Here is a 12292-nt window from a genome sequence, read left to right as displayed (position 1 = left end):
AGATTTTTGGATGCTTTTTTCTTTTTGTTTTTTTGGTTGGGTGTTTTTTGCTTCTTCATATTTCAAATCTTTGACTTGATTCTTGTAATCCTCTAGTCTGCTGTTGGAACTCTGCGTAATATCCTTTATTTCAGTCAGTGTATGCTTAATTTCTAGTCGGTCCTTTTTCATAGCCTCAAGGGTCTCACTAGATTTCTTGAGGGTCTCACTACATTTATCGGCGGTCTCACCAGACTTTTTGAGGGTCTTAGTAGATTTATCAGCGGTTTCAAGAAAGTTCTTGAAAAACCTTAAAAGTGTGGTTTTGAACTCTATACCCAGTAGTTTGCTTTCCTCCATTTCTATCATTTGTGACCTGTTTTCTTTATCTCCGCATTTTTTATGCTTCCCTATGTTGGTAGACTGGCTTTGTGTGCTAGGTGTCCTCTAGGGCCCAGTGGCTCAGCCTCCCCAATTACCTGAGGTAGACACTCTTGGTGCACCCTCTTGTGGGCTTTGTGCACAGTCTTGTTGTAGTTAAGCCTTGATTGTTGTAGGTATCACTGGGAGGAATTGACCTCCAGGCCAATTGGCTGTGAGAATCAGCTGTGTCTGCAGCAGGAGAACTTCTGTGCTGGAGACATCCCTCCGGGACAAGACTTGCTTCGATGGGGCTTTGGTGCTCACTGAGTCTGCCCCCTGAGTGTGTCCTTTATGGATCCGAGGAGCTATAATCTGGATGGTCCCACTCTGACCACCGGGCACACTGGCTCCTGGATCTCTAAGGAGGTGCTAATCTAGCCTCTGCCTGAGGCTATGCAGCAGGAGCTCAGCTATGAAGCAATGCAAGTTGCCCTGGGGCCTTGCAAGTTTGTTAGGTAATTTTCAGATTGCAAAGGGCCAGGCCTTTCATATGCAAAAGCCAGCGCACAGCTTGGTTGGGGCTGGGGTCCCAGGGGATCCACAGGGCGGAGCAAGCAGCTATGGCTGCTTCTCAGTCCTGCCCTAAGAGGCCCCGCTTCTCAGTGTCCTGGTAATCGCTGCAAGCACCTCTGAGAGAAAGCTGCACCCGAGTCCCGACTGATGCCAGACAGTCCAGTTTCTCCCGTATGAGTCTGGGTCCCCAGATCATCCAGCCGTCCTGTGGTTCTGGATGATGTCCGTTCCGTCTTTTAGTTGTATTCTTGAAGTGGTTGTGCAAGGCAGTAATCTCCGGTGTTTACCTATGCCACCATCTTGGTTTTTCTCTTCTGTTTTTGCCCTTTTTAATTGGTTTGTTATCTTATTGCTGAATTGTAATTCTTCGTGTGTTCTACATAAAAGTCCCTTATCAAATATATCTCTATTGTCTTTGCAATTTCCTGTGAATCTTCATTTCAAACTGAAAATGTATTTAAACGCTTACAGCACATCTAAAATGTGGTGCCTATGGGTCAGTTCTCTGTCAGCGTTGTAGTTGTGATGTACAAAACTGTGGCACAGTATTCTTGTGAGTAATTCCGAAGCTTTGGGGAAAACTGGGTGAGACGACACAGTATCTCTGTTACTCCGTACAGCTGCATGTGAATCTACAGTTACCTCAAAAAGTTTAAAAATTGTTTAATCATATTCATGCTAATATTTGCCTGCTACATAGGGTTTTGGGTTTTTTTTAATTGATGAACTTTCTAGAGCAGTTTTAGGTTCACAACAAAAACAGAAAGTGCAGAGATTTCCCATGCACCCCTGCCCCCCACACAGAGCCTCCCACTAGCAGCCCCATCGTGGGCACTGTTGTCACCACAGCGCACCCGGCGGGCCTGCTCTGGCACCGTCGTCACCACAGCTCACCCGGCGGGCCTGCTCTGGCACCGTCGTCACCACAGCGCACTGTGTGCATCAGGGCTCAGTGCTCGTGGTGTGCATTCTTTGGGTTTTGACAAATACATAGTGGGTGTTTGGGGTTTTTTTAAGAATTTTTTAAATAATTTTTTAAATTTTAAATTTTTAAAAAATACTTTTTGTCATACTACGCAATTCTGATTACTGGACTTTTCTACCCAGATTTAAGTGTCATACAGATTGGATTCCTGTGATTTCTCCAAGACCTGGTAGCACTGTGGAGCCTCTGAGGACGTCTTGCCCAGCTCCCCACCTGCTTGCGAGCATCACACATGAGCGAGGCTTCTGCCCACTGAGGACCATTTCCCTCTTTTAAGAAAGTAGAATAATAACTTGCCATCTTTTGAACTCACTAGATCAGCAGAGCCTGTCTTTCAAGCATTCTTAGTGATGGACAAAGAGCTTTTACTCATGTTGTGACCTCTATTCCTAATGGCTTAAATGCAAAGGATTTATATTTAAAGACATTTAAATAAAGGAATTATTTTGTTTCTTATTGTCTAAAGTTCAACATATGTCTTTTTTTTTCTTCCCATTGACCGTCCCCCCCAGCCACTCCCATCCCCAAGGGCAAGCCCCCACCACCCAGTGTCTGTGTCCTTTGGTTCTGCTAGTTGCATGCATACAAGTCCTTTGGGTGATCTCTAACCCTCCCCCAAGGAAATTCTTGATAAAATAGTTGCACTTAAGGATTTTACTTTCTGGAAATTGATTGTGCTCTGTTTTTTCATGTTCCAGAGGAGAAGAAAGCCATGCTGCAGGAAATTGCCAGCCAAAAGGGAGTGTCCTGTCGTGCCCAAGGCTGGAAAGTCCACCTCTGTGCTGCCCAGTTGCTACAGCTGGTATGTGGGGGTGGGGCTGGGCCTGCGAGGAGGGTGTGGTGCTGCAGGTGCGCATTCCCGCCGTGGTTCTCCTGAGCGATCCGAAGCGTCTCCAATCGCATGGCGCTGAGATAATTGGTAGGGCGTGCCCATTCCTGTGTCTGCTTCATACGTGTAATTATGATCTAACTATATCTTAGTTCTGGTTCGCAGAACCAAAGCCTATGCGCACCTCTGGTGTGAGACCTGCAGTTCAGCTCAGTGACCGGAAACGGCCTCAGACAGCCCCTGTGCACCCTCCCCGCTCTGCTCTTCCCCGGCCACCAGGCACGGTCCCCCTGCTCACTGCCCTGTGGGAGCCCTGGCTCCCTCGCCCTCTGACACTACAGAGCCTGCCTGCTGCAGCCGCTGCGTGCGCACTGGGTCCTGAGGACAACCCTCCTGGCCCTGCGGCCCCTCGAGGTGCAGTGCCCTCCCCCCTGGGCTGGGAGTGTATTGGCTAGTAAACTGCTCTTGATCCCATCTGTCCGGTGTTGGTGAGGGTCATGGTTTCAGCCATTTCCAGAACCCTGGGGCGGGGGTCTCCTCTTCACCAGCGAGGGAAGGGCGCAGGGAAGGAACTGCCTCAGGAGTCTCTCCATCGCTGGAGTAGCTGGGACCCGACTGTGGTTTTGTGTGTAAATGGGGCGGGGCTAGTTCTGTACTTCACAGAGAAGCACATGTCTGTGCACCATGTGAACTTGTTTCCCAGAGGAGTTTATCCAGGGCAGTGTTTAATCCTTGCCCAGCCCCCGGGGCTCAGTGGGTGAGCGGTGACCTACAAACCAGGAGGTCACAGTTTGATTCCCAGTCAGGGCAGATGCCCGGGTTTGGGGCTCAATCCCCCATGGGGGGCGTGCAGGAGGCAGCCAATCAATGATTCTCTCTTATTGATGTTTCTATCTCTTTCTCCTTCCTTCTCTGAAATCAATAAAAATATTTTTTTTAAAGTTATCCTTACCCTAGCCAGTTTGGTTCAGTGGCTAGAGCATGAGCCTTTGAACTGAAGGGTCCCGGGTTCGATTTGGGTCAAGGGCACGTACCTCTGTTGCAGGCTTGATCCCTGTGCAGAGGCAACCAATCCATGTGTCTCTCACATCAGTGTTTCTCTCTCTGTCTCTCCTCCTCCCTTCCACACTCTCTCAAAAAATCAATGGGGAAAGTATCCCTGGGCGAGGATTAACCAAAAAAAATTACCCTTGAAAAAGAACTCTGAATTACAGCAGATTGTATTGTAAGTTAGTGATCACTTTCGTCATTGAGAGAACAGCTCACACCAGTTCAAAAAGGGGGTTCAAGGTGGTTTATTTGCCTTGGTGGTGTTCCTTGAGCTTTTCAGGCAAAAGCATTTCTGAGGTCCCACTGTCACCGCCTTGTGTGTTACAGACGAATCTAGAGCACGACGTTTATGAAAGGCTCACCAGCCTCCAGGAAGGGATCATCCCCAAGAAGAAAGCGGCGACTGACGACGACCTGCACCGCATCAACGAACTCATCCAGGTTGGAGCGAGTTCTTCCTTCCTCCTCACCCGCTTGCTTCTTTCTCTCCTCCAGCCACTCCTTAGTTTATCAAACGCTTATTCACTTCAGTCTGCATTACCGAGAAACACTCAGACATTTTCTGTGTGAAAGCCTCAAAGTGTCTCAGTCCACAGATGGAGACGTTCTTTAAAGCTGAGGCACCTCACGATGACTGACTGACAGTGGCCTGTCTTTTGTTCCAGGGGAACATGCAGAGGTGTAAGCTGGTGATGGATCAGATCAGCGAGGCCAGAGACTCCATGCTGAAGGTTCTAGATCATAAAGACCGTGTCCTGAAGCTTCTCAACAAGAATGGGACTGTCAAGAAGGTATCGAAACTGAAGCGAAAGGAAAAAGTCTAGACCCAGGAGGCAGGGCTGTGGAGACGAGTTGGTGAAGAAAGATGCGGGCGGCGGAGGGTTTGGCTGTCTCCAAGTGGAACATTGAGGTGAAGGCAGCGCTCCTTAGTGCCCACGCGCAGGCAGAGCGCCTGGCGTCGGTGTCACGGAGGGTCAGCGCTGAGTGACTCCTCAGTGCACTGTCAGCAGGGACTCCTGGGCCCAGGGCTGCCCGCTGGAATCAGTGGGCGGTGAGGGCTGGATTTGTCAGCTTTCCGGTTTAAAACTGTTCACCTGATGAGTCCTGTCGGCCTGCGCTGAGCCTGGGCTGGGAGTAGCCCCTGGACCGCTGTTCTCATCCACACAGAAGCCCCCCTCCCACTGCCTTGATTCTATCCACCTTTCTCAGCTGCGCCATGGCACTGAGAACGGCACATCTCACACTCTAAGGGGTTTGAACTATCAATTATTGTCATTTTTAAGAACCATTTCAAAGTGAAACTATTCTATTCTGTCCTGCGTGTGTCCATTGGGTTTTGTGGAGGCTCGGAGCAGGCAGCACCACGAATGGCCCTGAGGTCCCCGTTCTGAAGCGGCTCTTGGTTGTCTGTGCTGCTGCGGCCGGTGTGACACCATTAGCTGTATGTGCCACACATCTCCCAAGGTCAATAAAGGACTCGCGGGGTTTCGTACATGAGCATCTGAGTGGTTTTGGAGTCAGTGCTGCGCTGAACGCCACAGGCTTACTGACCCCCTGGTCTTGTGGTCATAGTTACTGCTTCCTGGTAACTAGCTCGACGGGTGCGGTAGCCCAGGCGTCCCTGGGCACCTGCACCCTGTCTCCCACCCAGCCTGGGTTCTGCTGGCTACACCTGTAGTTCCAGTTGCCACCCTGGGGCTGGCACTCCTCCCTTTGCCCTGATCTCAGCAAACTTGAGACCGCCGGTGCCGATGCTGACAGGCCTCCCTGAGCAGCCTTCCTAGACCTAGAGCCGAAGGTCTCACCTGGGAAGGGCTGAAAGAGAGGCTTTTGGCTTCTGGTTCGGAGACAGGCCTGCACGACCTTGGGGAGAAGTCCTTGGAGCAGGCGAGCTGCTCCCCCTGGGGCTCCGTGGGGCGTGGAGCCCACGTGGAAAACACTGCTGCTTGTTAGGCACCGGCTGGTGTGCCTGCTGAGGAGCACCCCCGCTTCTCCGCTCCAGGCACATGGCCCTGTGGCTGGTGGGGGTGCTGGCCAGTGGAGGGCCGTCTCGGGCATTAGGGACCCTGCTTCACAAGCCTGTTCTCCAAAGGATCAGCCCCTTCATTTAAACAAGACTTGGGTCACCTGTCAGAGGACGCCCGGCAGCGCAGGCCTCGCTGTCAGCGCAGGCAGAACAAGTGTGCGTTTGCCTCCACCTTTTGAGGGAGCACAGTCAGAAGCTGGGAGAGCGGGGATGCATCTTGCCTTTGTGCACAACGTTATTAAACAGTTTTGTTGAAAACTAACTGGTATACAATAAACGAAACATTTTAAAGTATGAAATTCGGTTTGATATTTGTTTATACTCATGAAAGCACCAAAAGCAGAACAGTCAACGTGTCTATGAGACCCATAAGTTTCCTTGTACCTGTGACTCCTCTCGCCCTTACCTGCCTCCCCAATCTCGGCTAATGTGCTTTCTGTCGCTCTAGTGTGCATTTTCTGGGATGTATGAATGGGATCATCCAGTATATTATTTTTTATGGGAAGTAGTCGGGCTTTTTTTACACAGTGTAATGGAAAGCTATACAGAGTTACATTCATGTTGCTAGTTTCAAGAGTTCATTGCTTTTTTAAATTATATTTATGGAGGTGACATTGTTCATTGCTTTTTATTGCTGATTAGCGAGCATTCCATCCTATGGCTGTCCCACAGCTTGGTTCCCCGTCGCCAGTGAAAGGCCCTCTTGTGGCGGCGGTGGTCACTGCAGACTCAGCCACCCACGGTTCTGCTCCGTTTTAACCCTCCCCCGAGGTTATTTTCCTACTGACTTTTAGAGAAAGTGGAAGGGAGCGGGGAGGAAGGGAGAGACACATCAATTGGTTACCTTCCACATGCACCCAGACCTGGGCCAAGGGTCAAGTCAGTAACGGGAATATGTGCCCTTGACCAAGAATCGAACCCACAACCCTTTGGTCTGAGCGGCTGTCGATCTAACTGCTGAGCCGAACCAGGTAGGGCTTGCATATGGCCTTTTTTTTCCCTTAACTGATTTTAATAGTATGACTTAAAAGCCCTACACTTGATATAATCATTATGCAAAATACACAGATGAGTAGTCTTAAAATATAAAATAAATAAGCAAGACATGAAAATAGGTAGGTTTCCATTAAAATAAATGACAATTTTTTTACAAAAGAAAATTTTGCCTTCGTATCCTTTGAAGAAGAGAAATCATTTAAACAATATTCAAGTTTGTTAAGCAAGTTTTTTAAGTATTATAAAATATTTAACTTTTTGTATGTATTTATTTTTTAATTGATTTCAGAGAGGGAGAGATTGAAACATCAATAATGAGAATCATTGATCAGCTGCCTCCTGCACACACCCTATTGGGGATTGAGCCCGCAACCCTGGGCATGTGCCCTGACAGGATTGAACCGTAACCTGGTTCATAGGTCAACGCTCAACCCCTGAGCCACACCAGCCAGACAGAATGTTTAACTTTCATCAACTGCAAGGTCTATGTCGTTCCCCAAATTTTTCATATAAACTGAACTTTCAGAACTGCAACACCCGCTGAGCTGGGTCCTCAGGCGTCAGGTTCTTGAACATTTTCTTTGCATCTTCTAACATCTCTTGTGCTTCTTTTGGAGAATGGCTGTGAAGCCGCCAGTGCGGTGAGATGGCATTGAGCATTTCAGGATGTCCTCACAAGCACCTTCCATGTTTGGGGTTGTATCTTTTTTGCATCTATTTCTCCCTTCAGCTCTGATTCCACTTGTATTCTGTGCAGACTTGTTTACCTTTCGTTGATCTTCAAAAGTAACATCGACATCCTCTGCAGCTTCCTTCATGGTAGCCACCAGCTAAGCTTTTAGTTGGTGATTCTGTTAGTTGTGCTCTCCAGGAATTTATGACCAGGAGGTAGTGCTGAGAAGTCCAGATATTAAGGGCTGTTGGTCCAGAAAACTACCACTCATATACTTATTTGAAGATTAGAAAGAATTGGAAATGTATTTGAGATAAGACTTGGATTTGGCATCCGTTTATAGTGAAAAAGAAAAATAAACCTGGAAAAAAGTGTTAACCCATCTGCTTGGATTAGAAAATTGCATTTTTTTTAAACCTAGAAATTTCAGAAGCTCATTTTTAAAATGCTATTTCATTTTCAGCTACTTTGTCAGAGTAATGTAGACACCACTTAGAGTTTAAAAGTTATTTAGAGGTTAGCTGACCCAGCCGAGCCCGGCGTGAAATTGACACCTTTGAAAGGCATTTTCTGTACTTTTTTGTCATATAGCGCAGATCCACAAAACTAAATGAAACCAATGTATAGCTTCATAAATTCTTAAAAGAATAATTTTGAAATTACTCCCTAACATAAGACATAGAACTTTGCTGGTGTCCATGGAAAGCCACCTTTGCCGATGCAGTACTGAGGAGTCCCCAGTTTGGGGGTGGTGATTGGAGACTCCAGTGAAAATGGCTTAACTGTGGATTAGCACACTGTTTAGTAGCAGGGCTGTGGGGCAGCTCAGGGGAGCACCCTGGCCAGGGGCCCAAGGTTGGGGAGGGTCACAGTTTAGCTCCAGTGAGCCAGCCCTGCCCACGCAGGTGGGACAGCTCCAGCACCCAGGGGCATGCCCAGCTCAGCCAGAACTGCAAGTGTGCTCTGCTGAGACCCAGGTGAAGCTGACTTACCTAGCACAGAGTGCCTGCCCCCATTCCTGATTGGCCCACTTCTATGCAAATGAGGACTCCAAGTCTTCACAGCTTGATTAATCCAAATAGCACAGTCCTGGTAGGAATGGAACTGCTCTGATTGGATGGTGAAGATGCAAATAGGGATATAGCTGTGCAGCTCCAATTGAACAGGACAGACCAAGTTCTATTGGTCAAATTCTATCCTAGGAACTGCTTTCTAAGGGTCAACTCCTAGCGCAGGAGTATGCAGGAGGCCAGGAGGCTGGCAGCCCAGTCTGGGTTTTCCCTGGAATGCAGCCTGGGCGAGGGACCGCTGTAAACAATGGCTGCCAGATCTGGCTACAAATTTGAGCCCTTAACCACAGGTGTCTTTTCGCAGCCAACATTAGTCACCTCAGAAGCCCTGAAACTGCTCTCCCGCAATCACAACCCCTGTGACCCTCCAAAATACCTAAGTCTTAAGTATACCATTTTATGTATTTTGACAAATATATATACCCATAGCCAACATCTGTGTGAAGACGCATGACATCACCAAAACTCCAGGAAGTGCCCCTTTGTAGTCAGTACACCTCTGCCCCACCCAAGGGCAACACTGGTCTCTCACGGGTTTGTCTGTCCTTGCACTTCATGGAAATGGAATTATCCCATCCATACTTATTTGTGTCTGGCTTTTATACTCAACATAACCTGAGATTCAAACATTTGTTTTATGTATTATAATTTCCTTTTACTGCTGAGTGAGACTATGCAACCATTTGTTTATTCATTTCCCTATTAAAGGACCTACTGTTTCCAGGTATCGACTATTATGAATAAAGCTGTTATAAACATTTGCATGCAGGTTCTTGTGTGGAAATAAATTTTCAAAACCGGACTGTGGGTCATAGGTGAAAAGAAACTGCCTTCCAAAGTGACGGCCCCATTTTGCGTTCCCACCGGCAGTAAGGAGTTTCTGTTGCTCACATTGGCCAACGTTTAGTGGTGTCCTTGATTTGTAGCTCATCCATTTTAAAGGTGGGTGTGGCATCTCACTGATTCTATTTGTAATTCCCTAATGATATATGATGTTAAGCATTTTATATGTTCCTTGGCCATTTTTATATTGTTTTTTTATATATTGTTTGTTTTCTGATTGTGTTTGAAGAGAGTACTTTATATATTTTGGATATCAGTACTCCTTCAGATGCGTTTTGCAAATATTTGCTCACTGTCTGTGGCTTCTCTTCTGAAGAGCATAAGTTTTTTATTTTAATAAATTACAACATCAGGTTTTTTCTTTCATGGGTTGTGCTTTTGAGTTACACCTAATGACTCATCACCAAACCCAAGATGATCACCTGTGTTTTGTTACAGGCTTTGTTGTTGTTAGTCCTCACCCGAGGACACTTTTCCATTGCTTTTCGGAGAGAGTGAGGAGGGACGGAGAGAAGGAGGGAGGGGGAGAGAGAGAGAGAGGGGGAGAGAGGGGGGAGAGAGAGAGAGAGAGAGAGAGGGAGAGAGAGAGAGAGAGGAGAGGAGAGAGAGAGAAACATCAATGTGAGAGAGACACACAATGACTGGTTGCCTCCTGCATGCGCCCGGGAGCAAACCCGCAACCCAGGTACATGTCCTTGAACAGAAATGGAATCCGTGACCCTTCCGTGCCCTGGACGGTGCTCTAACCATTGAGCACACCAGCCAGGGCGTATAGGCTTTTTTATAGTTTTGTGATTTACAAAATGGATCATCACTTTGAGGTAATTTTTGTTAAAGTATAAGTCTGTGTTAAGATTTATTTATTTTTTGCTATGACAATCTGTTGGAAAGTCTTTTTTCTGCAGTGAATTATCCCAGCAATCTGTTAATGTGAAAGCTTGTGTCTGGGCTCTCACTTATATTCCACTCGTCCATGTCTAGCCTTCCACTACCACACACCATTGTATCTACTGAACCTTTTAAGTTAGTTGTGAAACTGGAAGTGTTAGTCCTCCATTTCGTTACTTTTTAAAACATGGTTCTAGCAGCTGTTCTGCATTCCTTAGATTTCCAGGCAAATTTTAGGATCTGCCTGTCAATTTCTACAAAAATGTCATTGGAAATTTTGAAGATATATTGAGTCTATAAATTTTGGAAATTTTTCCACCTTATTATAGTCTTCTGGCCATGATCATAGCTTGTTTTTCTACTAATTTAGTACTAACTTAATTCCTTTCAATAGGGTTCTGTAGTATTCAGAGTAAAAGCTTTTTGTTCAACTCATTCCTAAATTTTATTATTTTTTTATTGATTGATTTTTAGAAACAGAGGGAGAGAGAGAGAGAGAGAGAGAGAAAGAGAGAGAGAAACATCGCTTTGTTTTTCTCCCTAATCATGCCTTCATTGGTTGCTGCTTGTGTGTGCCCTGACCGGGGTCACTCCATAATCTTGATGTTTGGACAACACTGTCATCAGCTGAGCCCGGCCAGGGCCTCACTTTATTATTTTGATGCTGGTGTAACTGAAATTGTTTTTCTTAATTTCATTTTTGTTTACTCACTACTACTGTACACATACTATTGATTTTTTAATACTGTATTTTTTATTTATTTGAAGCAGTTTGAAATATAATTGACAACCAATACAGTTCACCTATTTAAAGTATATAAGTCAATGTTTTTTATATATTACATTATTAATTTTGAAATTGTAAAAAATATATAACACAAAATTTGCCATTTTAACCATGTTAAGTATACAATTTTGTGGCATTAATTACATTATGCAAACATCACCAGTATCTATATCCAAAGTGTTTTTATTGCCCCTGTGTTATCAATGAGCAATAATAATTCCTCATTCTCCCTAGCCCAACCCCTGATAATCTCTAAACTATTTCCTGTCTCTATGTATTTGCCTAATTTAGGTAACATATAGGTAGATTCATGCGATATTTGTCCATTTATGTCTGGATTATTTCATTTTGCATAAGATTTTATTAGGTTTATCCAGGTTGTAACATGAATCAGAACTTTATTCTCTTTTCTGTCTTAATAAATTCCTTATATGCATGTATGTATCACTTTTTATTTTATCCATTTATCAATTCATAGACACTTTGATTGTTTTTACCTTTTGGCTATTGTATACTGTATACTAATATCACTGAATAGATCTTCTAGACCAGTGGTCGGCAAACTCATTAGTCAACAGAGCCAAATATCAACAGTACAACTATTGAAATTTCTTTTGAGAGCCAAATTTTTTAAACTTAAACTATATAGGTAGGTACATTGCTATTAACTTAATTAGGGTCCTCCTAAGCTGGCCTTTGCTAAAAACATCCTCAAGCCCTAGCCAGTTTGGCTCAGTGGATAGAGTGTCGGCCTGCGGACTCGGGTCCCGAGTTCGATTCTGGTCAGGGGCATGTGCCTTGGTTGCGAGCGCATCCCCAGTGGGGGGTGTACAAGGGGCGGCTCATTGATGTTTCTCTTCGATGTTTCTGGCTCTCTATCCCTCTCCCTTCCTCTCTGTAAAAAATAAAATATGTATTTAAAAAAAAATAAAACATCCTCAATCTGATTGAGGTACATTCGCTGAGGTCAACCCCTTCCAGCTCTCCCATCCACACTCGTCTTGTATACTTGTTTCGTCTATCTCTTGTCACCCGCGCGATTTGCGGATGCGATTAGCACCACTGCACAATGCGACTGCTGACTGACTGGCTCACTCAACTTGTGCATGAATCACGCACGCCTGCTCCGCGCTGCATATCCCCCGGCCCGCCTGTACCGAGTCGCCCAACCGACCGACACCCCCCACTTCTTCTAACGCCACTTCTTCAAAATAGACTCCCCCACCCCCA

At 45.9% G+C, this 12292-nt stretch overlaps 1 protein-coding gene and 1 long non-coding RNA gene across 4 annotated transcripts in view; one reads left to right on the top strand and one right to left on the bottom strand.

Annotated features, from left to right (window-relative positions):
* LOC107184963 overlaps window positions 1-349 on the bottom strand; it is a 13309-nt gene extending 12960 nt beyond the window's left edge. Inside the window, exon 1 of the long non-coding RNA XR_001515875.1 lies at window positions 189-349. This is a non-coding gene — a long non-coding RNA (uncharacterized LOC107184963). The remainder of the gene's footprint in view (window positions 1-188) is intronic.
* The window catches only part of SAP130 (Sin3A associated protein 130kDa), an 81596-nt gene extending 75496 nt beyond the window's left edge, over window positions 1-6100 (top strand). For 2 of the 3 annotated variants that reach the window (XM_015571666.1, XM_006754767.2), the window contains 3 exons: window positions 2599-2702; window positions 4107-4220; window positions 4445-6100. In XM_015571666.1, the coding sequence (XP_015427152.1) occupies window positions 2599-2702; window positions 4107-4220; window positions 4445-4603 (377 nt within the window). In that variant the 3' untranslated portion in view covers window positions 4604-6100. Of the gene's footprint in view, window positions 1-2039; window positions 2357-2598; window positions 2703-4106; window positions 4221-4444 lie in introns of those variants that run through there. The other variant, XM_015571664.1, reaches the window with a different exon arrangement.
* The last annotated feature ends 6192 nt before the right edge of the window (window positions 6101-12292 follow it).

The sequence above is a fragment of the Myotis davidii genome, unplaced genomic scaffold, assembly GCF_000327345.1.
Source record: "Myotis davidii unplaced genomic scaffold, ASM32734v1 scaffold113, whole genome shotgun sequence".
Classification (NCBI taxonomy): Eukaryota; Metazoa; Chordata; class Mammalia; order Chiroptera; family Vespertilionidae; genus Myotis; species Myotis davidii.
The sequence above is the reverse complement of the archived record's forward strand: the minus strand, read 5'-3'. Positions and strand labels throughout refer to the sequence as shown.